This window comes from Urocitellus parryii, chromosome 3, assembly GCF_045843805.1.
Source record: "Urocitellus parryii isolate mUroPar1 chromosome 3, mUroPar1.hap1, whole genome shotgun sequence".
Taxonomy (NCBI): Eukaryota; Metazoa; Chordata; class Mammalia; order Rodentia; family Sciuridae; genus Urocitellus; species Urocitellus parryii.
Genome location: NC_135533.1, coordinates 116,301,679 through 116,328,164, shown reverse-complemented (window position 1 = coordinate 116,328,164; position 26,486 = coordinate 116,301,679). Strand labels below are relative to the sequence as shown.

At 47.7% G+C, this 26,486-nt stretch overlaps 2 protein-coding genes across 3 annotated transcripts; both read right to left on the bottom strand.

Moving 5' to 3' along the window:
* Window positions 1–219: 219 nt before the first annotated feature.
* Window positions 220–3,532, bottom strand: Mtfp1 (mitochondrial fission process 1). 2 transcript variants are annotated; one of them, XM_026408909.2, is made up of 5 exons: window positions 3,338–3,532; window positions 2,476–2,603; window positions 1,889–2,121; window positions 1,580–1,731; window positions 696–783 (listed from the first exon to the last, which is right to left on the bottom strand). In XM_026408909.2, the coding sequence occupies exons 1-4, from the start codon at window positions 3,402–3,404 to the stop codon at window positions 1,608–1,610; spliced, it is 552 nt and encodes a 183-aa protein (XP_026264694.2). In that variant the 5' UTR covers window positions 3,405–3,532; the 3' UTR covers window positions 696–783; window positions 1,580–1,607. The 2 variants fall into 2 exon arrangements, with proteins under 2 accessions (XP_026264695.2, XP_026264694.2); XM_026408910.2 differs by lacking the exon at window positions 1,580–1,731 and having other exon boundaries at window positions 220–783.
* A 1,845-nt stretch (window positions 3,533–5,377) lies between these two features.
* Sec14l2 (SEC14 like lipid binding 2) lies at window positions 5,378–26,142 on the bottom strand. The gene is made up of 12 exons (XM_026408911.2): window positions 26,034–26,142; window positions 23,981–24,056; window positions 19,555–19,598; window positions 19,125–19,184; window positions 18,668–18,856; window positions 17,604–17,699; window positions 17,394–17,454; window positions 16,646–16,729; window positions 13,233–13,339; window positions 13,011–13,150; window positions 12,712–12,881; window positions 5,378–6,811 (listed from the first exon to the last, which is right to left on the bottom strand). Exons 1-12 carry the CDS (start codon window positions 26,085–26,087, stop codon window positions 6,681–6,683), a joined length of 1,212 nt encoding a protein of 403 aa, XP_026264696.1. The 5' UTR covers window positions 26,088–26,142; the 3' UTR covers window positions 5,378–6,680.
* Between the last annotated feature and the right edge of the window lie 344 nt (window positions 26,143–26,486).

The window sequence follows — 26,486 nt, the reverse complement described above, 5'->3', positions numbered from 1 at the left end:
ATTTCAGCCAGTCAGTCCTTTTTTGGTTTCTTAGATTTGGAGTTTCTCTTGACTGATTACACTGATTCTTCCTTAGGATGTTCCCTCTCTTCTTTCTTCCACCCCTTCCTTCATGACCAGGAAGCCCTCTTCAGATTACAGCCCACTCTTCCCTTAGTTTATGTCCACCCGCTTCTACTACCACATCCCTGCTCCCCCCCCCCCCAACAGAAGAAAAACTCAATTCTTGAGTATTTATTGGGTTTGGATGCGGGCCTGGCCAGCTTTCCAGCCAGACCCTAGCAGCCCCTGTATCAGAGAAAGGCTTTCCTGAGGTATCTCGGATGCTCCATTCCTGTTTCTCATGAGTGTCTGTTGTCCAGTCATGATGCCATGGAGTGACGCAGCCAAGCGGCAGAGAATCCTACGCCCAGCTTGCCTTGCCCTCTTTGGGCTTCAGTCTCCTTATCTTCCATTTTCCTCTCAAAAGTCAGAGCTGGGCCCACCCATGGTCCCCTCCTGCTCAGTACAACAGATTCCATGGAAGCAGATGGGGTTTAGGACCCACCTCTCTTTGGGACTCACTGCAGTCACTGCTCCTTGAGGCCTTTGTCTCTAAGCTTCCGTCCAGCTCTAACCTACTCAGTGTCAGGGCCATGGACCCTGGGGAACCAGGTGTCCACATCCCTAGCACGAGTGGGCTGGCCCACAAGCCAGGCACTGGGGTGGGGTCAGGAGGAGCTGGGCTTCCCCACTGATGGGTAGAGCTTGCGCAGGCTGGAGTCCAGGAGGAAGTCCACTGACCTGTAAGAAGGGTGAGGTTGGTGAGCAGGTGGCCAAGGTGTGAGGGAATAGGAGGCAGGAGGCCAGGGTGAGGGGAAGGGACTGCTAGACACAGGACACAAATGATATCCAGGTGGAAACCTACCTTATCTTGCCCCTCACACCTTGGGCTACTTGAACCCCCAGCATAATACCCATTTTCCTTTTCTATATTCATCTGGGGAAAGTGAAGCACAGAGAAGGTAAAGAACTTACTCCAGGCCTTAAGGTCTGTTATGTTCCCCCAGGAAAAGACTCCTTACCCCATTCTACATTCAGTTAACACCCACCTATAGTTCTAAGAGCAGGCACATGATCTAAGCCCAGCCAATCAGAAAACGGCTGGCTTAGAGGTTGACGTTCAGTCTGGATGGACCAGTGACAGCCTTGTTAGGATTTTTGTTATTACTTTTCAAAAACTTCTGATGGGGCTTGGTAAACTGCCTGATGGAAACTGGGAGCTGCTGGGGGCCATCTCTATTCCCATGAGCAAAGCCACTAAGGTGCAGGATGGGGCAGAGAGAAGGAAAACAGACCAAGCTTCAGAGATCCAAATTCCTAATGACATCATGTGGATGCCTAGATCCAGCCATGCCTGAAAGCCAAACAAGCCTGGGCTGTTTTGCTCTTACTTAACTTACATAGTATGAGTCTGGCTTCTGTCACCAATAACTCCCCAAACCCACCACTCCAAGTACGCCCACTCTGCCTGCCCCTGGTTGTTTTGTAACAAACACTACATTTTCTTCCTGGGAATTACTTGTCCTGTGTCCCATACCCTTAAGACACCCAGGGTCCACTCCTGCTCAGTACAACAGATTCCATAGAAGTAGATGGGGTTTAGGTCCCAATTCCCTTTGGGAGTCACTGCAGTCACTGCTCCTTGAGGCCTTTGTCTCTACGCTTCTCTCCATGGTAACATAAGAGTACCTGCCAGATCACATAAAAAGGGCACAAATTGTCCTTTCCATTTCAGGAGCCCTGAGTGCCAACCCTACCTCTGCTGCCATTGTTCTGTGCCCCATACCTCTCAGAGCCTAATTCTACCTACACAGGAGATGACCCCTGAGGTCAAGAGAGCACCCACCTGTCAATGGGGTGGATGATGAAGGGGATGGTCAGCAGCCCAACTGCAGTAGTGGTCCACTTGCGGACAGTCAGGGGCCAGCGGGTGGCAGTGCCCAGGACATAGAGAGAGGCAGCACACACGCGGTTGATAGTGAAGCCTGGGATGGCCACAGAAGCCAGAGCCTGCCACACAAAGGTATCTACCACAGCCACAGTCACGCTGGTGCTGCGGCCTGCTTCAGGACCCTGCACCTGGTGGGCAGAGAGAAACTTAAACCAGTTGGGGTAGAGGCAAAAAATTCTGTAGACAAGGAGCATGAGCCTGGACCAAGGAGGGGAAGTGACCAGTCGCGGGGGGGAGGCATCAGGGCCAAGGAACTGTTCTAGTTTTGGATTCTGGCCTATATACCACAGTCAGAACTAAGAATGGCCTTGTCCACATCCAAGAGTTGGGTATAGACTGCCACCTCCAAGTATGGGAGTGAGGTGCACTCTCCTACAAACAGGACTGGAGATGGACTTTATCACTTGTAAAGCTGTAGACTGAGCCACACGCACACCTGGAGTGCACTGGGGTGGGGGTTGAGAAGGAAAGCTAACACTCACCTCTGCGGCCTTCTTGCCTTTGTCAATGGCATCCGCCAGCACATAGGAGCTGGATACACCATAGCTCAGCCACACCACAGCCTTTGGCACCAGGGAGCGGAAAGCTTCCCCAACCTCATTCGCATAACCTGGAGGGAGGGGACATTTAATTCTCAAACCCATGGACTGTTCCACCAGGGGGCGCTGGAAAGAACTGGTTCTAATCCTATTCTGCAGCAGGGTGACCTTAGGCAATGACTACCTCTATAAACCTCTGTTTCCCACTTCAACTCCAGGGCCCACTGATGGGAAGATTGGGCAGAGCCACAATTATCGTGGCTCTCTGATTATATTTCCTAGCCTTGGTTCTGAAAGCGGGCACTAATGAGGTGACAGATAGCCAAAGACTGATCAAGAGCAACCCCAATGACCAGATACTCACCCTGTGCCAGGCCTTTCTGTGCTTTATCTCATTCCACCCTTACAACCACCACCCAATGAGAGAGGCCCTCATGTTGAGCCATTTTTGTCAAGGAGGAAACTGAGGCTCACATAGAACCAACTGAGTGGCAGGGCCGAGATGGGAGTACAGATGCCCTGACTCCATAGCTAGGCTCCAGGATGCCAAAGAGGGCAACCCACTCATCCGGCTGGAGTTTTCTTTCTGGAGGGCTGACCAACAGAGACCCCCAAGGCAGAGCTGAACCCATCAGTGTCGTGTGACCTTGGGCAAGTCCCTAGCCCTCTCTGAGCCCAGTCTCCGGCCCAGGAAGAATGAGAATTAAAATACTCTCCCGTCTCCTCCAGGCCCCGGAATGGCACCTGGGAATCCCTGCTCCCCTGCCATGCGGTAGGGTCGCAACGTCAATCACTCCGCGCTCACCTAGGTATCGAACCCACGTGTCCCGGTAGAGGTCACGCTCTGCGCTCAGCCGCTGCGGCTCCGACATGACGATCCGCCGCGGCTCGGGCCGCTGCTATTGGCACTGCCTATGCTTCCGCCTCCACCTGTACAGACACTCGGGTCTCCCACTTCGGGACCAGCCGAAGGTCCTAGGCTGAAGGACGGTTTGGGCAGTCTCCGCCGGCAGGGAGCGTCTGCAAATTGCCCCGCATACCCAAGCCCCTCTCAGAGACTCTCATTTTGCAGATGGATTGCCTTTTCTCTGGGCAATTAGCAAAAACCTCTCCCAGGACTGACTGTAGCTTTTGGAGCCAAAGAACCTGAGGTTCTGAAAGGGAGATTGAACACATAGCTGTGTGACCCCGGGCCAGAGTCTACTTCTCTGAGCCTTACTTTCTTCATTTGTAAAATAGGGGGAACGTTAGCATCCACTCCCTGGGATGGTTGCGGGGATTAATTATAACCATTGTTTTTATTTTAAAAAAATATTTTTAGTTGTAGATAGACACAATGCTTTATTTTATTTAGTTTCATGTGATGCTGGGGATCGAACCCAGGGCCTCACACATGCTAGGCAAGTGCTCTAACACTGAGCTACAACCCCAGGACCCCCTTACTACCAGCTGGGACGTACAGCTTAGTTCCTTAAGCCCTCCCACCAACTATGATCCTCTTTTACAGAAGAGGAAATAGAGTCACAAAGAAGGTGGGTCACTTTCCTGGGACACACAGCTGCCAAGTAGTGAAGCTGGGATTTAAATCTAGACAGCGTGGCTTCAGATCCCATGCTCTTAAGGAGAGCTCAGTAAAGGAGGTTTGGGAAGGAAGTGAATGGCGAGTGGCCTAGAGGGTGGATGCCCGATTCTGCAGTCCCTCTCAGGAGGTGCCAGGTTTATCTATCAAGCACTAACTGGATCATTATGCACCCAGACTGAACCTTTTGGGGGCAGGACGTTAAATGAATGCACGAATGAGACAAGGGAAACAAGGATGGGGTACAAAACTATAGGGAAATGAGAACAGGAGAGAACTTAGGGGCTAGTGATTACAACAGGGGGAACCCCCACTGAATCTGTTTACCATGTGAGCAAGGAGTGCACTTTACTAAAAATCTGTGAATCCTCGGGGCAAGCACAAGGCCATTAGGAACAAGACGTCCTGGGTTAAAATCTCAATTGTTCCGTCTATCACACACTATCCTCCCCGAGCCCCAGTTCCCTTAACTATAAAAAATGAGAGTAACCAATATTTACTGAGCTCTCACTTGTACCGGGCTCTTTTCTAAGAGCTTTGCATTTGCTTAGCCCTTAAATCTTTGCAACAATTCAAGTCAGTAAGCACGAGGATTTTGGCGTGGTGCCTAGATGTTCATTAATAATCATCTTTTATCATCAAATAAATACTGGGAAAATTAATATCAACTCGTTATGAAGACCGCCGTTTTCAGCCCTAGGCGTCTGCATCCTTGTAAGTTAGTGTGAGGCAGTCAGTCAGCGGTTACATCTCGGGAACTTGGTTCGAGGCTATGGGTGGGGACAGAAATGTCTCCAGTCCCTGAATCGCCGACAGTGCGGGTGCGGAATTAGGAGACGGTCCCTAATACCACGTGATCACCCCTGCTCCACCTCCCCACCACTTTTGGTCCCTCGCAGGCGCAGCGAGTGCTCGCCGGGACTGGCACTTGTCTGAGCTCACGTACACCGGGCGCTTTTGACGCCGCCCAAAGGGGCCGGGCCTCTGCCCTCAACCGTGAAATCGACCCTGGCACCCTAATGCCCTGAGCAAAGATGGCAGATGACAGCCCACTGGAAGAACCAATCAGGAGGCAAGTTGTTAGTCGAACCGCCCATAAAAGCTCTTGCGAGCGTACAGTTGCTGAGTTTCTGCGCCTGCGGCTCAAGTGGGGGACGTAGTTCCTAAGTGACATTCGGGTCTCAAAATAAGGGCAGCGAGGAATCGAGCGGTAGGCATTGAATTCCACTCTCTGTGCACTCAATGATGCTTTTATTCACCTATGAATCTTCCTAAAATAGCTTTGTAAACCAAGACCAGGATGTTCTCCTGAGCGATCTGCCCGTGGCCTGTGCAGCCTCAGCCCCCTCTGGTCAGCGCTAACCCTGCCCCTGCCCCGAGCTCCCCAGGTTGGACCAGGGCTCGGGTTCACGGGAGAAGAGGTCCCATAAGGGCCTGGGTCTGCCTTCCCTAGTTCTGAGTAACCCGGGAATCTGGCGTTTTTTCGCAGGACGTGTCAGTTGAATTGCTGTGGTTTCGTGGCAGTCCCCAGTCCCTGGTTTTGCGAGATGCTGGCCAGGCCTTTGGCGACCTGCCCGGACAAACTCTCCCTGGCTACCTACATCCACAGGCACGAGGAACCCACTTTGCACCCGTTACACGCCTCCCCACAGAGATGGGACTATCAAGACCTTGTTCAGATCAGTCAGGAAGCCAGTTGGCAGGCACTGTGGGTGACTCAGACCAAAAAATGCTCTGAGTGCTACTGTATTCATATCATTTGTCAGAGGGTTACTTGGTGAGAAGCTGGTGGCTCAAAAAAGTGAATGGAAGCCCCCCCCCCCTTTTAGGACTCAATCCTAATCCAAGCCTCCTTGGTCCTTCCACCAGCTGTGATCCCTAGAGGTAATTGCCCTTGTGCTTTGTTTCTTTGGAGAACAGTGGCTGGGTACCAAGTCCCAGGAAGCTCTGAGTCACTGACAATCATTAGTAATTAAAGTGACATCCAGTGGGGCCCAGGAGTTGCTGGGGTTTTTTAAGTGAAAGACCTGCCTATCAACCTTCTATGTTGACTTGAGCCACTCCTGAGATTGGGATAAGCCAAAAGATACCCCAGCCTCAGTGATTAAAAAAAAAAAAAAAAATGGAAGGGAGTCTGTAGCAACCAGCCACCTTGCTGTCCCTCGTTATGATCTGAAGGTCCATGTTCATTTGGGAGCAAGTTCCTCCCCTACAATTGCTTCCCTGAAATGTTAGGTCCCCCCGCTTTTCTAATTTCTTCCCTGCTGCCATCCCCATGGTAACCTCTCTCTGTCTTAGCTGTCACTGAGCAGGTGAAGTTGGCAAGGCTTACAGAACAGATCCTATTGTGATGGTCATCCCCTGTGGACTCCTTAGTGATTTGAGAGGCAAGGAGACCCATTCTAGCTACTTGCCCTCTTCCTGATTCTAAAATGAAAGCTCCCAGATCCAGCCTGAAATCTTCCCTTCAGCCCAGTTTCTTTGGGCTGCAGGGTCACAGGGAAATGACTGCTACAAGGAAACCAACAGGGAGACACTGAGGGGGCCAGGCCTGCTGTAGGAGGAGGCATTATTTGGGGGTGACTGTCCCCAGCTGATTCATCTTCTCTTCTGAGGCTTTGTCTGGAAGCAGGACCTCCACAGTGAAACTGACCTTCTTGGCATGAATGAAGCTGTAGGTGTTGTCAAACCGCAGGACATCTGAGGGGAGGCAGAAAAACAGACATTCAGGTGATTTTAATAGAAAGCAGAAAGCTCAGGAACAATGATATATTTAATTGACTGAGCAATGCAGTGTGATAGGTAATGGGGATGAAGGGAGTATGCGTAATGGACTTTGACCTTCTTAAAGTTAGTCTAGCTGAGCTGACAAGACTTTGTGGAGTGTAAAGCAGGCTAAGTGCCGGATGAGTAACAAAGACAATCACATCTATAACATCTGGGAAGAAGAGGGCCCTGTACAACATAACCATGTCTTTTTAGACAAGGTAGAGCTTGAATTGGGCTCTGAAAAGGAAAGTAGAATTAATAGCAGCAGTAGTAGTTGTAATAATAGTAATAATAGCTATTTATGTGTCACAGCACTGGGTTGGTGATATGTGATCACATTCTTCTTCACAACTCCATGAATTCAGCATTAGTCCTGTTCTATACCTGATAAAAAAAAAAAAAAAAAGAGGTCTCTTATGTCACATAGTGAAAAAATGGTTGGAGCTAAATTCTCCTCTAGTTCACATTCCTCTTTGTCCTGCCTGACTTGGGCCTTGGAAAACCAAGCCCTTTTCAGTTTCTGACAATAGGTAAAATGTGCAAGCTTTGTAAATCAGGAATTTATCCTGCAGAAAGATAAATAAACAAGGGTGCTCACTGCATATCTGCTTATAATAAGAAATTGGGAATACTCAAATATTCTTCAAGAGAAGATCATGGAGTTTTTTTTTGTTGTTGTTGTTGTTTTGTTTTTGTTTTTGTTTTTTTTTTTTTTTTTTTGGTACCGGGATTGAACCCAGTGGCATTTAACTATTGAGCCACATCCCCAGCCCTTTATATATTTTACTTAGAAACAGGGTCTTTCAGACCTAATTCCTATGAGTGCATCCATGTGTGTAAATGGCCTGTTTATTATGGAAACATGATACTTATAAAGGGATGGAAAATGTTTCATAAAATAATAGTCAAGACCTATTAGCAGTGGTTTTCAATGGGAAGAGAAAATGGGCATGTAGTTGGCAGAGAGAGCTTCCAAGCCTTGGCAATAGAACAGACCTGCTTTTAATCTAACCCTGTTTCTTTCAAAAGTTGTTCCATTTCAGTCAAACATCCCCTTCAAGAGAACTAAGCACAAAAACAAAAACAGTAGTTCTACCTCTTCCCTATGCTGGTCTTTTCTCACTTTTCCCAGCAAGAAGAAAAACCTGTGTATTTATCCTAAGACTTTTACTTTCCCTTTTCCTGACCCTGGATAAAATGATAGTTTAGACCAAAAGTAGGCATACCACCCACTCCTTCCTGGCATGAAGTAAGTATGTCATTTTTTCTCTGGACCAGAGGTCTTACAGGACTTACAGTCCTACAAAGAGGGAAGTTTTGCCGGGCATGATGGCACATGCCTGTAATCCTGGTGATTTTCAAGGCTGAGGCAGGAGAATTGAGCATTCCAGACTAGCTTTAGCTAATTAGCAAGGTCCTAGGCAATTTAGTGATACCCTGACTCAAAAAATAAAATGGGCTGGGGATGTGGCTCACTGGTGAAGTGCCTCTGGGTTCAATCACTAGTCCAAAAACAAACAAGGGGGAAAAAATGAGTGAAGTTTTCTCTTTGCCCTGTATGATACAGCCTTGTCAACTAGAATCTATCACGCTGGAAGAAAGTTCTTTTGATCTCCCTAGGTCAAGAAGCAGCATTGAAATGGCTCTGCCTAGCAAGATATTCTGCCTTCAAAAACAAGGAAGGGGTTGATCAGAGGCACAGGCCCTTGGGAAGTGGAGTCACTGCAGCTCTAGATTCTGCATGGTTCATTTTTACACTAGTCATCTATTCACAGCTCATGGAACCATTGAAGATCTTTCAAACTAGGGCTTCCCAAGTTTGGTTGGGATCTGAGAACCCCCCTTGAGAATCTGATTAAAGCACCAAATTTCAGATTCCCTGGAGTCCATCATAGATCCTCTGGGGCAGTGGTTCCCAATGGGAAAGGTACTGTTCTGAAGATAAGTTGTCCTCATTTAATGTAATAAAAATATATATATTCTAGTGCTGGGTGTAGCTGAGTGGTAGAGTGCTTGCTTCAAATGCATGAAGCACTGGGCTTAATCCCCACTGTAGGGAAAAAATTAAATATATATATATATACATATATGTGTATATAAATATGTGCATATTTTTTATATGTATAATATAAATGAATACACACACCACACACATACATACGTACAATTGCAAATATATATTTGAATTTAGTTTCTTTTTATTTCTCTAATATTACAGATAGGAGATTATATTGAACCCAGGGTTGTCCTACCACTGAGTTACATCCACAGCCCTTTTTATTTTGAGACAGGGTCTCACTAAGTTGTTAAGGTGGCCTAGAATTTGTGATCCTCCTGCCTCAGCTTCCTGAGTTGCTGGGATTGCAGTCATGCACCACCATGCCCAGCAATATTGATTTTTAAATTATGTTTATAGGTATATTATGTATTTATGAATTCCATTTGAGAATAGTAAAGGGGACCCTAGACATATTATAAAAGGGGAGTGTTTGGTTTTAAGGATTTAGGACAACTGCTCTAGGGAGTCCATGGGCCCCAAATTAAGATCTGCTCTTGTCTACTCCCCTCATTTTAAAGAGAAAGGAAGCCACATCTAATTCGTTAGAGACACTTGCTCAAACTCAGAGAATTGGTGGCCAAACTGGACCTTCTCAGTAAGCAGAACTTCTGTTGTCCGGCTGGCCTCTTTTCACCCAACACTGTCAGCAGGCTGTGTCACCTTCTTTCCAGGTCTTCACGACCACATTGTACCCTCTTGTTGGACAAAAATCTAGATCTTTTCTCTAAATCTTTCCATTCCTAGTTGAGTATTCCATACACAGTAGGCCCTCGGTAAATATTAGGTGAGAACAAAAAAAAAAAAGTTAAATCAGTTCAAACTTTGGTCCCCTCGGCAATAATTTAGTACACCTGGACAAGGACCAGAAAAGCCCAGTGAAGGTTAATGTGTTACAGCCATTGGAGGCTGGGCACTCAGAGGTTTAATTTCTCCACTGGATGATTGTGTTACACATTGCAGGGGATCTTCTGATTCTCTGAGGGCACTTCCTTACCACAGATGAGTTTATGACCCAACACTGGATTCTCTGGGCTTGGGACTAACCTGAGCCACTAATCCCACCTCATTGTCTTTTTACCTGGGAAGGCAGAATGGATGCCTTTCCTGGGAATGGGTGATTCACAGATCCCAATCGAGGCCCTATAGGCACAGGGTTCCAGATATGTTCCTATCAGGAATGTATCCAAGAGGAGCTATAATAAATTTGGGATTTGTAAACCAAAGTCTGATTATGTTAAAGGTTCACAGACCCTTCTCAGGCTGTGTTGCCCTTCAGCTACTAAGGAAGAGACAGAGGGATAATGGTCAATGCTAGAAAATAGGTTAGGGCTCTCCTAATGGATCTATGACAAAGAAATTATTTTCCTGGTCTGGGACTCCACTCTCTCCATCATCACATCAAAGAGATGTCCTGATCATCTCTAGGACAGTCTATATTCAAGAAATCATGGAGTAGGATTCTAGAGAGTTTCTTGCTCTCTACATAAGTTACTTTGTTGGAGAGAGAGCACCCCTTCTCTATACCTTATCTTTCCCATCCTTTAAAAAAAGAAATTCAAGCTTGTATGTACAAAGAAGTTTATCCTTTGTGGGTGACAGTATCTGGGCTGGTGCTAATCTTGTTCTTGCTGAAGCAATAGTATACACCCTCTCCCCCTGGACCAAGCTGCTTATTAACAAGAATACTCCCCACCCCATGGGGAGCCATATTGTGCCACAGAGCATCTGTGAGGAGGGGGCAGTAGAGACTGAGGTTGCCTGAGATGTGAGAAATGAGACAGAACTACAGACTAGGTGATGGTTGGATAAGCACAGAGGCTGAAACATCTGTGGAGCTAGTTCAGACCTCCTGGTGGTGCTCCTTAGAAATGGGCTACAGGGATAGATATGGTGGTATAAAACTATAATCCCGGCTACTCTGGAGGCTGAAGCAGGAGGATTGCAAATTCAAGGACTATCTGGGTAATTTAGTGAGATGCTGTCTCAAAATAAAATTTTCAAAGAGCTAGGGACATAGCTTAGTGGTAGAGTGCCCCTAGATTCAATTCCAAGTGTACCACACACACAAAAAAAAAAAGAAAGAAAGAAAGAAAGAAAAGAAGAAAAAGAAAAGAAAAAGAAAGAAAGAAAAGAAAGAAAGAGATCAGGGCAGGGCATAGTGGCACTTGCCCCAGCCACTTGAGAGGCTGAGGCAGGAGAATCACAAGCTCAAAGCCAGCCTCAGCAACTTAGTGAGACTGTCTCCAAATAAAAAATAAAGGGATAGGGATGTGACTCAGTTGTTAAGTGCCCCTAGGTTCAATCTGTATTACCAAACCAAAAAAAAAAAAAAAAAAGAAAAGAAAAGAGAGAGAGAGAGAGAAATAAAGAAATAAAGAAAAAAGAGATGTGCCACTGGGCTTCTCCCATCTTTGCAGCATAATCTTCAGGGTGGCCCTGCTCCCACAACTGCCCTAAAAATAATAATGGTGGCCACAGAGTATTGAGTGCTTGCTCTATGCCAGGCATTTCAGTAAGTGCCCCACAAATCTTATCACATCTGGTATCCCTATAAGATACCCCTGGTAGCAATCAAGAAATTGAAACTCAGGGAGGTTAAGTCACTAGCCTAAGGCCAGGCAGTCAGCCAGTAGTCCAGTCCAATTCAGGTCTGATCATAGAGCCAGCCCTTGCTCATTGATTTTCCACTCTTAGCCCCCTGACTCTGTCAGAAAGGAAACTGGGAATTTGGTTGTGTTTGTGTGTTCACACATGCTCATAAACGTACTGCATTGTCACTGGAAAGCACATTATTTTGTAGAAATAGTAGAAAAAATGAAAGCCCTAACTCTAATGCTAACTTTAATAAGGGTTATCTCAAGGGAGCTTAATCATCCTTCCTCTCCTGAGATAATCACTATTAGATTTAGCATAGACTCCCCAGAATTCTTTTCTGTGTACTCACTTTTTAAAAAAACCAATGTTAGTGTATACCATACATTCTGGGTTTCATTTAATAAGTATCAGACATTTTACATGTCAACTTATTCTCTTTGATGTCTATATGATATTCCAATGTATAAACTGACTATAATTTATTTAACAAGACCTTTTTATGGCCATTTGGTTTATTGCCAGTTTTCTAGGCTGCGTAGAACATCCTACTCCCTCTCTGTTTGTGTATTTGTGTAAATATTTCTGTAGGATATGTTTCCAGAAGTAGAACTGCTGAGTCAAAGGAAGTTTTAATCAATATTTCAAAGTCAAGAGAGGTTAAACACTTTTTCAAATGTCTGTTTGCCATTCTTATTTCTTCATGTGTAAACTGCCTGTTCACATTCTTTGTCTGTTCTTTGATCAATTGGACATGAGTGGCATTCAGAAGGGTCAAGGCTGAGCTTTCTTCAGCACACTGCTGAACCTCTGATCTCTATACCTATCCAGCCAGTTCTGCCTCTCTGGCCTGTGGGGGAAGAGCATCCTCAAGAAATGTCTGGCCACGGTCATAGACTCAGACCCCAAAGCAGACATTCTGAACCCCTGTGCTTATCTACACTGTGACTCACCTATACCTGGAAGAGTCCCTTCCTATTTCTAACCAGCTGAATCACCTTGAGCAAGTCATTGTACCTCTCCAAGTCACAGTTTCTCATCTATGCAAGGAGAGGGCTGCTCATGGGATTCTACTTCCCACTCAAACTCTTTGAGAGCCCAAATCCATGGAATAAGAAGGGACTCACAGGCAGAGAGCTGGATAGAGGCTTCAAGGCATTGCCAAGATAGATATACTTACAAATGCCAGGATCACTGCAGGTGAGGGTCCCATCCTCAGGGACCAGGTGGGAGTTGTACCTCTGGTTAGGCAGCACCTCTGTCATCTCTCCTGCCCGCTGTCGCTCCCCCATCTTGGTCTTTAGGAAAATCCCAAAACCAACATCTGCTCCCTCTGACATAAACTGCCACCTGCAGGAGAAACCCACTCATTTAGACATAATTCTATCTGTATGTGCATCTCTCTGGCACCAGGGATTTTTTTCCCACTACAGCCCACCGACTGGCACCTACAGGTCTCCTGGAAGGGCCAGGTCCTACCTGAGGACGCAGCCTGGAAAGAGGATCTCATACTCCACTTGATGGGAGGAGCCACGAGAAATCTGCACACTGTGTTCATATTGCTGCTTCACCTGGTCTCGCACATGATACTTCTTGGGGATGTCACCCCCATAGTTGATCTAAAAGCAGAGCACAGAATGAATTGGAATGTACATTTAAGTCAGGCTTCCCTGTTCACCTTCAGCCTCTGATGGCTCTCACCTTGGATTTGCACTTGGGATTTCCATCAGGGTCAGTCATGGTGCCCCCATATTCCACAGGCAACTGGTCAGGGCTGATATATTTCAGTAGAATCTCCTTCCAGTTTGCTGGCAAGAGAGGGAAGAATGAGACATGTCACTATTAGGCAAGATTTCACCACAGCCCTGATGGTCTATACTAAAGTGACAGAAAATAAAACTGTCCCTGTCTCTTTCCCTATGAAGATGGGTATTAGGAGGATATGATGTGTACACAGTACTTGCAGGGGAGTTAGGAACAGCCATCTCCCAGAGAAAGGATTCTGTCCTGGACCAGGAATTGGGAGATCTGGTTTTCTATCCTCTGACAGCTGAGCAACTTAGAAAGTCAGTTCATTCAAGCTAGTTCTTCCTGCCCTACAGGGTTGTGGCAGAAATGACCTAAGTATATTTGAGAGGGCATTAAGGTGCCCTACACTAAACAGAATATACTATCACCCCCAAGGAAGGAGGTACAAACATTAAAGTATAAGCAGGAGGAGGGCAGACAAAGTGGGGATGGGTGTTCCATGCAAAGGGAACAGCATGTGCAGCAGACAGGAAGGTCTGATCTACCCTGATAAGATAGAAGACTGCACTTACCCTATATGTAATTGTACTCAATTGTGACTTACTAAATTAACCCACTGTACAGTGCTCCCTTAAATAGTTTTCCTTGGCTTTACCCAAGCCCCAAATCCACTCCTGCCCCAGTTGTTTTGAGCTATTTTGGCTGCTTTTTATAACCAAGCCATCTCCTGACTAGAAGACATTCTGAACCCCTGTGCTTGATTCTAGTGCGGCCAGTACTGAGAACCCATCTCCAGCAATTCAAATTTGTGAAGGAATATAGCCAAGTACAATGTTTTGATACTGAAACCTTTTGGTGCTAACTATATAGACCATATATAGGCGGCAACTCCATGCCATGGGGGATAGCCTAGTGTCTTCTGTGTAGTGCTGACTGAAACCCTACAGGGACATGGCGGCACATGCCTGTAATCCCAGCAATCTGGGAGGCTGGGGCAGGAGGATCCCAAGTTCAAGGCCAGCCTTAGCAACTTACTGAGATCCTATCTCAAAATTTAAAAAATAAATAAGAAGGGCTGGGAATGTAGCTCAATGGTAGAGCACCCCTCAGTTCAATCCCCTGTAGCAAAAAATATAAAGAAAAAGAAACCCACAGAGACTGTCCATGGTCTTCCCAGTCTCCCAATTTTTAGGACCCAAGACCAGGCAACTTCTGGGAACATAATGTCTGTGGTTTTAAAGTGATTTAATCTGCACTGCTAAGCTCCAGTGACCAGCCTGGAGTGAATTTCATCCCTCCTTCGATGAAGATCCTGTACCTTCCCAGCCTGAGGCGGGTTTGGTTAAAAGAATTTTAGGTGTGGGAGGGAGAACAGACTGAGCCTCCTACATAGTTCAGCTGCCAGGAAACCAAACCGTCTCACGCACATGGTGGGTGGTAGCAGCAGATAAACCAAAAATCATAAAAGCCTTTTGCTCCGAATTTTCATTTCTTCCCCCAGTTCAGCTGGAGAGTTGGGATAAGGCCAGGACAGTTCATCCCATCTTACAGAGGGAGTAACTGAGGCAACAAGAAACAGAATCTGTCACTGCTGGGGCTAGGACTAGAACCCAGAAATCCTGCACTTCCCTGGCAATATCATACATGCTCCCATCTCCCTAGCACGTTTGGAAAATCATCACTTGTAAAATCACATAAAGGGGAACATTCAGAAACCTTCATAATCCCTATTACCTAGGCCCAGTTTCACACAGGTTGCATCAAACCTTCCTTGAGCTGTGGTGATCTACCTTTCTAGTTCTTTTTCCCACCACTCCACTTCCTGCTCTGAAAAGCAGAAGTATCCATCCCTGGCTGGCTTGATTCCTGTGCATCCTCTTTGTGGGTTTTGGGTCTTGCTTTTCCATGTGACCCTATGTTCTCCCTGCTTCTCTGCATATTCAATCCCTGTTGGCCTGCTTCTCTGCCAACAACATTAATCACTTCTTCTCAGTCTCCCTGGTGGGCACTTCTTCCTCTGCCTGCTCTTGAATTTGGATATTCCCCCAAGGTTCAGCCTCTGCTCTTCCCTGGGCATCTTACCTACTTCAAGGTTTTAGCTACCACCTTTATTTGATGATTCTCAAATTTCCAGGCTGAAGTTCTCACCTAAACTTCAGGCACATGTGTTCCCAACATCTGTAGATCTCGCAGACTCTTCAGGCTTAACCCCAAGCTCATTCAAATTTCTACCAGTTGTTTTCCTCTGTTGAACTAATTTAGCATCACCATCTACTCTGTCATTTATGCCAGATACCAAGAAGCCATTCTGGATTTCTCTTTCTCTCTTATCTCCTATATTCAGTCAACTTGACTTCTGCTCTTTTACTTCCTAAATAAGCCTAAATCCACCTTCTTCTCCTTATCCTGACCACTGCTGCCCCAGTTCATGCTTGCAATACCTCCTGCATGGACTGTGGCAACAGTTTGCAAACTGGCATCAGTTCTTCACAATCTTGCCGTACATCAGTTTAAAATCTGATGATAGGGGCCTATACAGTTATGTCCCAGCTTCTCAACATAGTACCCTGCATCTGCAACCTGGCTCCTGGCTCTCCAGCCTCACCTCTTGCCACACCCTGTCTCGTGTTTAATAACAACTGCCTGTGCCACACCAGAAGGTCTTTGCTCAATGCCTACTTTCTGCCAAGCAGCTTCCTGCCTTGTTGCACGCAGCCCACTCTTACTCATCCCACAGTGTGTAGTTCAGATGGGCATCACCTCCTCCCCAGCTTAAGTGGAGCTGGTTACCCTGCTCAGCTCCAGTACACTTTGCGGTTTCCCTTTTCTTCCATTTACCATATTGTGCTGATTAACATCTGTTTGTGTCTCCCTTCCCTCAGAGTTCTTCAAGGGACTCTGTCTTTTTCATCTTTGGATCCTGGCACCTAGCCCAGGGCCTGGCACATGAGAAGATGCTTGTCACATGAAGCCACTCCTAGTTGCCCCCAACTGAAAGCAAAACCTTGCTCTTCTAATCTCCATGGCACTTTCTCAATGTGTTTTCTAGTATCTTCTAGTTTGTATCTTAGCTTTCTCTCTATAGGTCGCCTTTCTCCCATAATACATGAATGTCTTAAGGGCAAGGACTGGAGTTTCCTTCATCTATGAATCTGTGATTGTGAGCCCAGTGTTTGCTTCTAGAGTATCTGAGAAAAAGAGTTCTTATGAAGACTGACAGGAAGACCCCAGGTCTGTCCCTCCTTGCACCTGGGTCCCACTGCTCCCAAGCCTTCACCCTGGCAGCCATGGCTATACCTGGGAAACCTGACCCAATTTGGGTCACAGACCAATCTGTGGAGTTGAGAAGAGTCTGAGCCACTCACCTCCAAGGACCATGATTTTCTTCCGAGTGTCCTCACTCAGGAAGGGTTTGATGAGATTATAGGCCACAGGAAACAGCTTGGGGGCTAGAACAGAGACCAGACCATGTGAGGCTGGGGGCAATGTTCAGTCAATCCTTAATGGTGTCATCTGTAGCCCACCTCTCTGCAGCACCCCTACCCCATGCTGGGCCATACATCCCTGGTGCTATGGAGTGCACATCAGCTGCCCAGGGTATGAGGCTCAGTGTGGGCACCTGTTTGAAGTTCAGCCTCCCCAACCTTGGATCTAGTTAAATGATCCCTTCCTATCTCATTAGGATAGACAACTCCAAAGGAGGTGATAAAAACTAAAAGCTCTGCACATCGGAAAGCATCTGATATGTCAACACCAACCTTTGGAACATGATCTTGGGCCCCTCCTTTGGCTCCTTGTTTTGCTTTTTTCAATCTGCCTCCAAGTAATGTTTTTGGCTCCCCTTCCCATTTGACTTCTCACTGGAAATTCCCAACTTACTTTTATTTATTTATTTTTTTGGTACTAGGAATTGGACCCAGGGGCACTTAACCACTGAGCCACATCCCAGCCCCCCCCCCTTTTTTTGTATTTATTTAGAGACAGTGTTTTGCTGAGTTGCTTAGAGCCTTGCCAAATTACTGAGGCTGGCTCTGACCTCATGATCCTTCTGTCTCAGCCTCCTGAGCCACTGGGATTACAGGTGTGTGTGCCACCGCACCCAGCCCTACTTACCTTTAACAACAAATAGACGCTTCAGTGTTTCAGGATAATTTTCCTCAAACATGCAGAGAAACTGTGGAAACAAAAAAATCACTGGTTCCAGCAGGCTCAGGCTTTTGTGCCAGGGAGAGAAGCCCTGCTTCCTCCAGACCATAATCTGCCCCATGGCTGCACCCATCCCACAGGGCAACCTAGATGAGGATCCCACTCCGACTCCCTTACCTCTCCATAAGCTTCCACTGCAGGTTTCCAGAGATGCTTGAGGCCCAGCCCCTCACAGTCATAAATCATGGTGATGGTCTCTATTTTCTTCCCCAACTACAGGGAACAGATAGCAGAAAGTCACATTAGGCTGCCCCAGTGCAGAAGCCCGGCCCTGTTCAGGGCAAATGCTGATTGCACCATGTACCCACCGAACAACCACATCTGGTCTGGGCTGGGCCCAGGGTTTTCCAAATAGAATTAACTACCCCATGCTGGAATTGTGGCCTAAGCAAGTGGTTCCCCCTGGCTAGGTCTCCATGTTCTCATGTGGTAAACGACTGGGTGGATCTAGATTACATCTGAGGTCCCTTTGTCCTGAAGGTTTGCCTGGCAGCCTCTCTTCCTTTGTATCACCATGTGATCTCTGGGCAGCACCCACGAGGCACCTGTGCAGTGAATTCTCGAGCAGGTATAGATGATCTGTCCACTCTAAGCCCTTAAGGGAAAATGTGGGTTGAATGTCTCCTGCATCTCCAGCCCCTTGGGGTCTCTGCACCCAGTAGCCTCTCTGTGAACATTTGAAGATGACAGTACTAAAATGTCCCTAAACGTTATCATATTGTTTCACTAGATCTTTACAACTATTGGAAGGAGGTAGACCAGGATGGTAGCTCCAGCTTGTTTCTCAGTCTTTTTCTCAGTACGGAATCAGGAGTCCTGATCTCTTTTGAATTCAGTTAGATAAGCACAGAATCTGAGCTCATCAACACCAATGGTGCCCCAATACTTGTCCAATAATGGATTGCCTTATTTGGCAAAACAAAAATTTGTCAGGCTGGGGTTGTAGTTCACTGGTAAGAGCACTTATTTAGCATATGTCAGGCCCTGGGTTCAATCTCCAGCACAACAAAAACTGGCAATATTATATCAGTTTCTAAAATTCTGAGACTTTACTGGTCTATGAAATCCAAAAGCCTGGTCCTCAGCCCTGAGGCTGTACTTCTATCCCTGTGTGACATCCTTGCTTCAGTTTGAATGCTTCCACAGGGTCAACTTATTCTGGACGACAGCAGATCACTCACCTTTGTGCTCTGGTGGGCACACTCCTGTAAAAGCAGCTCACAGTCCCGCATCTTGGTCCTGAGCAAGTCCTGTTTGGTGGCTGACAACAGCAGACCCTTGGCATCCAGAGGCCCAATGATATCGTACCAGACAGGGCAGCCCTCCAGGTCATAGCCACACCTGCCCCCTGACAGATACTGTTGGATCACCTGAGCAAAGACATCTGAGTGAGGAGGTAGTATCTGGGAAAGCCAGGGCATCCCTACCTTCCCTGGATGGCAGAGCTTTACTTTGGGTTCCTTAGTCTCTCCCTCCACATCCCTCCCTGGATGCCAATGGATACCCACTCTGGAAACCATCATGGCTCCCTTGGCATTGTCATACCTTTCTTCTGAGGATCCGAGTTCATAAACCCAGAAAACTGGCTGTGGGTCTACTGTTCTAGCATTGAAATAGAGCAAGCTAATGTATACTCACCTCTGGAGGCTGCCAGCTAATGATGTTGTCAATGTCCTTTTGTTTTCGGAACTCCACATGCTACAAACATACAATCAGAGATTTTAAAGTGGGAATTGGGGAGAAGGGGTGAGGAGGGGTTCTTAATATGCATCTAACAATAAGTGACAGCATGAAATGGAAAAGAAGGCCCTGCCTGTTTCAGAGGTCTCAGCTGAACAGATTAGCATTCTTGCCAGGCCTGGAACTAGGAAAGCTCTGCAGATCCAAAGAAAGGAATGCACTTTGTCCCAGAGGGATAATGCGACAGTGATCGGCTAAAACTCAGATATGTTACACAAGCAAAAGACTGTGATCAGAGTAGGTGGGGGTGGGCAAAAGGAAATCCAGGCAAGGTGTGATTCTGTTGGGGAGGAGGCAACAGTGGGATTTTGAGCCAAATGGATCTCACCTTCCGGAGCATAGCCTCCGACTTCTGCAGGTCGAAGCTTCTTGCTATAATAGAGAAACACAGTCACAATTAGGCCAGCAGTCTGGGTGCCCAAGGATGGAGAAACTTCCCTGTTCCCATCCTGGGACCAACTCCTCTAGGGTGTTCTCCCCAGCTGCCTGGAAGATCATCCCACATGCAGAAGCCAATATGAAGACTTCCCTGAGGGCTTCTGGAACACCACAGCCCCTGGTTCTGTGGGGAGTGCAGGTCAAGTTTAGGGAAGCTGGGGATAGGATTGCAACCTCAGGGTCAAAAGAGTTCTACCCCAGTGGATGTAATCAGGTGAAGGGTCTTATCTCTTCTCAGGGAAAGTGAACCCTGGACCCCCTTATCATTTGGCCTTCCCCCTTACATGGAGAAACTTTATCTCCTCTAGTCTAACATCCAACCCTGAGAAGTTGACCCACAGTTCAAAGATGAACATAGTTGCCCTGTAATCTGGGATGAAACTGGCAGAACACCCCAGTGAGGTAGAGGAGTCAATACGCCTCCAGTCGATCTTCTCATGTGCTTAAAGGACCCACACATTCCTTAAAGGAGCACAAAGAGTTCCTGAAAAGTTTCTGAATTAAAATTCACCTGAGCCAACACTTTATTTATGTATGAACCCCAACAAGTTGTCCTGCTCAAGTTTGAACACAAAGACCTCACTGTCCCTCAAGGCCACTTGTTCCCAAACTAATTAGAGCTTCCATCTACACTTCTCATACTGAGTGGAGATCCACTCCTGAGACACTCAGAGGACAGGGTTGCTTCTTTAGTCACATGATAACCCTTCTGATACTAGAAAATTCTGTGCTGTCAACCTGGATCTGTTCTAATATCATGCTGTACATCCTTGGAGCCTTTCACTATTCCTCACAATCAGTTCCAAGACCATCCTCGTAACTTCCCTTTGGATGATTTCCAGTTTGTCAACGTACCTCTTAAAGTGTGCTGTTCAGAGCCAAGCGTAGCCCCAGGTGTTATATGCCTTCTCCAATAAAGCCTAAGAATTTTCTTGACAACAGTCCCACCCTTAACCCAGGCAGAACTTTGAGTCAACCAAAAGCCGCAAATCCTTTGCACCTGTGCTGTTAAGCTTTTATCCCATACCTAGAGATCCATCGCTATCAAGTTTCCTCTTGGTACAGCCAGCTTCATTCCAACCTTTGAAGATTTTCTAAGATCCAGATTCTGGCCAATTTGACCATCTGATCTATGAACTGTACACCCTCAGCCCCAAGCTGTACATCCTTCATGGATTTGTTTGGTATTCAGATCAGCTGAGAACCCTGGAATCTGGGCCAGAAAGGCTGCTCCCTGGGCTGTCACTAGTCCCTTCATATCACTTTCTAGGACGAATACATTCCCTGACTTTGCTGTCATAAAATCCAGTCCTCTCTCCTGGGCCCAGAAGCTGCATCATGTGGTTTGACCAGTGCCACTCCCATCACATGAGCTGGACACACACTGATAGAAATGAACAGCCACTCTCAGGAATTGGTCTTGGGAAGTGCCTCTCAACTACCACCCTTCCAGTGCAATTCAGCAACCTAGAGTAGCTTGCACAGGAATACAATGCAGATTTGCATCCCAGCTCTTCTACCTTCTCAGTTTGACCTTGGACAAGATACAGCACATCTCTGACCCAATCATCTGATGAACTAAGAAGCAGTAAAGAGAAGCTGGGAATCTTTCACAGAAAGGGCACACTCCTAAAAGAGAGCCCTTATCTTCCTAAAGAACAGAGGCAGGGTGGCAGCAAATGGTGAACCCCCATCTGGGAGGAAGCTCTCCAGTTATCTATCAAGGTCCAACATCCAGGGTCTGAGTTGCTACTTGCTTCTGACAGCACTCTACCTGGTGCCTCCCCATTTCTGCTCAGTCAGATCTCGCTGGGCTCTTGCTGCCCTGGTCAGTGGCAGCTTAAAGCCATGGCACTGCAAGAGAACCCAACCCTGTAAAATGCAGAGACTCAAATGTGTTCTGCCTCGCTCTCAGAGTTTCCACCACCTCTTCATCTTGCTATCTAACCCTTCTTGCTGAGTGCCCAGAGCTCAGCCGCAGCCAGAGGTAGGGGTGCAGTGGGGACTTGAATAACTGTTCACATGCCTGGGGGCCAACAGAAAGCTGAACCCCAACCTCACACCTGGGTTAGAGAAAGACATGATGCTGGTGTGCAGTTTACAAAAGTCTCCTTTAGAATCAAAGGGAGAAAGGGAAAAGGTTTTTTTTTTTTTAAGTCAACAAAAACCCTAATTGGAATTCATAATAGGGTCTGACCAAGCCTGAACTCTTGCCCAGGAAATGTGAGCCACAAGTAAAATGTAGAAGAGACACTTTCAAACTGTTTTAGAAGCAAAGCTTGGCTACAGGAGCAGCGGTGGGCTTACTGGAAAGGATGCTGTGGCTTACTGGAAAGGGTGCTGTCTGAGAATCTGGAGTTTTTGCCCTGATTCTGCTTTGCAATAGCTATGTACCTTCAGGTAAATCCCCTTCCCTCTTTGAAACTAAGTTTTCTCGTCTGGCAAATGAGGATGACCACACTCTTTGATACCCCTGTGAGTGTGAAGGTGGTGTGGTGCCTGATATGGGTACTTGGTGAACTATCAAGCCTTATGCAAAAAAGGTTATCCCAGGACTCAGGAGAAGTGGGGTTAGGTGTTTGAGAGACCAGCTGCCAGGACCCCACCATTCTTCCTAGACAAAAGAAATCTACAGAACTCTTTAGAGGCTCTCTGAAACCACACTTCCCTCCTCCTAGCAGCTTGGTTTGATTGTCTTGCAGCTGGCCCTTTAAGGAGGCCACTGTCTTCCCACTCTCTCCACCCACCTGCTTCTAGCTTCAGCCCTTCAGCAAATGCTGGGCCAAAATTTCCTCCAGCCTGGACTAACTCCACTGCCACCTCCACACTGCCCCTCCACCCTCTCTGGGTGGGCTGGGAACACAGGATCACATCTTTTGGGGGAAATGGGCAAGTGACACTTCCAGTGGCACCCAAGGCCCCACGTGGCTCTCCTGGATGCTCCTACCGTCAGTGTTTGCTAGCAGACCTGCAAGAGCATACTAGCTCCACTAAATTTCTGGGGACAAAAAAAGAAACTACAGCAACTTGGGAAGCTGAAGCATGAGGATTGAAAGTTCAGCAACTTAGACCCTCAGAACTTAGCAAGACGCTGTCTCCAAATTAAAAAAACAACAAAAAACAAACAAACAAACAACAAAAAAAAAAACCCACAACGTTTTAAAGGAATGGGAATTTAGCTTAATGGTAAAGTGCCCTGGGTTCAATTCCTAGTAACACACACACATAAAAGGAAACTACACATTTTCACCTGTCCCACACTACTGGGCATGTAGGTGTGTGTGTGTGTGTGTGTGTGTGTGTGTGTGTCCTCAAGCAAATAATAAGATATGATCTATACTTTAATATTTGGGGATATGATTCTACGTCACATCTTAAGCTCATTAATTTAATACAGTGGTATTTTCTTTGTTATTTTTATTTCCAGTAATAAAGTCTCTATAAAGAAAAAAAAAAAGTGTGTCAGAAGAACTGGGGAGGGTGGCACATGACTTGACTCACAGGAGAGGAGAAAAGGGAAATGAATAGAAAGGTTTTAGGAGTGAGAGAGAACAGGGTCAAGTTTGACCTTGATGTTAGTAGCAGCTTGTACAGGTCATCATTAAATGCAGAGCTCTGTTGTGTCGTATCTTGCACCAGGCAGGGCACCCTGTCTTATCCTGTTCTCCCAGGGGAAGATCTCTTAGGAAAAAAGTGAGACTTTGACTCAGATGCCACAGCCAGGCCAGAGCAGAGCTGGAACTATAACTTGGGGCCCTGGTACCTGGCAGGGGTTTGAGAAATCTTGTCTATTCAAGTTGAGCTGAGCCCCTCACATTCCCCATGCACACTTCCCCTTCAAGTTGCCTGAACCGCTGGCAGCAGAGGCTTTGTCATCTGACAGGGCCCAGAGAGGCCCAGCCTCTCCCAGGGACCAGGACTCTGGTTCTAACCTCACCTCTGCCTCTGACTTATTACTTGGTGGGGCCCTCCTCACTTTTCCTCACTTTGCTTCCTCAAGTAGATCAGCAGAACAGATTTATATAGTAGACAGAAAGGACACTGGCCTGACAGTAAGCAAACTGGGACTCCAGTCTTGTCTCTGCCTGCAGCTCACCCACAGTGTGACTTGGAGCAAGTCACTTTGCCTCTCTGAGCCTCAGTGTCTTTACCTACCAAGAGAAAGGTTGAGGTTTTGTAATTGCCAAGTACTATTTTATTCTAAAGCCTGAACACCCCCAAATTCTCGATTGCCAGGGGCAGGGTTCCCAGAAGTGGTCATTCTGTTTCCCAGAATGCACTCTTGCTTCAGCCTCCCACAGCCCCTCTTCCCTCACCTCGGAGCCAGCGCAGAAGAAAATAGTCATCTGGATTCGGCAGGGCAGGCAGCACATCCTGGACATTCTCCCGAAACTGTAGGGAGAGGCAGCTTGGGTGAATGGTAGGTCCCACCCTGACCACCCTCTGCCAGAGACTCTCCACAGGGGACTTTGCTGGACCCCTCTGTTACATTGTTCAATGTTATAGAAACTGTCTGAGTACCTGGGCCTCTGGGGCTCTCTGCCTTGCCGGGGTGCCAGGTCAGGTAGCAGGGGAGGGGGTAAGAAGTGAATATGACACTGTGCCTGTCTCTCTGTGAGTTCTTCTACACACCAGTCTGACCAGGTGCAGTAGCAGGCACTGGCACTGTATCTTATCTACTCCTCACTTTAAGCCTCTGGGGGTATCACTGTCCCCATTTTACAGATGAAGGAATAAGAGCTCAGAGAGGCTAAGTAACATGTCCAGGTTCAAACAATTAGTAATAAACAGAGCTAGGAATCACATCTGGGCCTGTCCAGAGTCCAGAGCACATACTCCTTTCACCAAGGTCTCTTGTCCCAGTGGTAATAGGTGAGCATTGTGCTAGGCAGCAAAGGGAAGGAAAAGGGGGGTCTCATATGACTTCGTGTAAAAAAAAATAGCATTTAACCTGGGCTTGAAGGAATTGGAAAGAAGCAGAGGGAAGGGAGTGGGCAAGCCAGGTGGATAGAACAGTTTCAGCAGGAAGCCATGAAGGGGGAAAGTACAGTCAAACAAGAGAGGTGGACAGTGACCCTAAGGGATAGCCACACCCACCTCCAATCTCTCATTACCTTGTAGGTGAGCAGGCCCCCATGCACCCTCCCCAAGCCTCCAGCTCAGCCATTCACCTTTCCCTGGTCACTGACATACAGAGGGGACCAATGAGGACCAGCCACCTCTGCCCCTTGCCTAGGTCAGCCAGGATTGAAACCATCCCAACCCCCAAAGCAGCTCCTAATGTTCCAGGGTCACTACTCATCCAAACTGCAGGCATAAAGCCATCCCCCACCAATGACCCTACCCAGCCCCTGGTTTCCAGTATAATCATACCTTATTTGTTCCCTGCAAGTCAGCAGTAAAATCTGAAGTCTCCCTATCCCACCTTCCTGGGATGGGAGAGGCCCAGCCTGAAAAAATTCTTCATGGAGCCAGTGTCTTCCTATTACTGCCATAGCATGGGGCATCCCCTCCCTGCACCCAAGCAATGGAAAACTGCCCACCCATGGAACCTCCAAACCTTGGGGCTGGACCCAGATGAGGCCCTGAGAAGACCACCCCTCTCCCCAAAGGTAACAGAGATAAGGAGATTCAACTGGTGGGGAAGGAGGGGCAGACCTTGAACTGTAGCCCCCTCCTCTGGCCAGGTTCACCTCCTTGCCTTCTGAGGAATATCAACCTAGATCTCCAATCAAGAAGGGATCTGGGTTGCAACACAGGCGAGGGTTGGTCTTGGCTCAAACTAAACCCAACACAGTGCGTCCTGGGAAGGGATCTTAGATATAGATGTACTGTCTTCAACATCAGCTGGTCCAACCAGGAGCAACCAGAGAAGGACCGGGCTTTGCCCAAGGTCGCACAGAGATCTGGTCCTGAGCAAGGGGTACCAGAGAATCCTAAGGAGCTGTCCAGGACCCTTTTCATCTGCCACTGCCTGGGCAAGAGGAAAATCTCCCGGAAATGGGAGAAAATCTGGGGCCCTGCCCCTGTCCCAGGGCCCGGCTGCCAGTGCCTGCCAGCCCCGAGGATGAATGTTGCCTTTGTGCCCTCAGCAGCCTCCAAGGGCTTCCAAGCAACCACTTCTTCCCAGGTGGCACCGCCAGGGCTGCTCCGAGCTGGGGCCGGGGTGACCAAACTTCCTAGGGTCCCCAGGCGGACTGAAAGAGGGAAGAGCCGTCAGCTGGGTACCGGCCAAGCGGGGGCGGCCGGCTGCTGCTCCCTCCGCCGCCCTCCCGCCGGGACGGTCCCTCACCACTCAACCAGTCTCTTCTCACCCGAGGAAGAGAGCCACAGCCCCGAGCAGGGGCCCGGGCCGGGCAGACGGCTCACCTTGGCTAGTGCCTCTTTCTGTTTGGGGCTCAGATCACCGACTCTGCCGCTCATCCTGTCTCAGGCTCGGGGCGCGGCGGTTGCGGCAGCTGATGGAGCACGGACTCGTTCGCCGCCGCCGGAGTAAAGTCCCAGCCTTTTGCCGGGGCCGCGGGGCCGACGACCAAGCCCCGCCTCTTAAAGGATCCCGAGGGGCGGGGTGGGGAGGGACGCGCTGAGACGCTCGGGGCTCTAACGCGTGCCCGCCGCCTCCTCAGGAATCCGAGCCAGGCGCGGGAAGCGAACCGGATTGCCCACCCGGATTGCGGCCACAGCCAGTGGGGCATCAGACGACTAGGATGTCTGGGATTCAGTCCCAAATTTTACCCTGAGGTTTCAGTGTGACCCTAGATAGACACTGAGGCTCCCTGGGCCACTCTCCCCATCAGAACAAGGAGATTGAAAGTTGCTAAT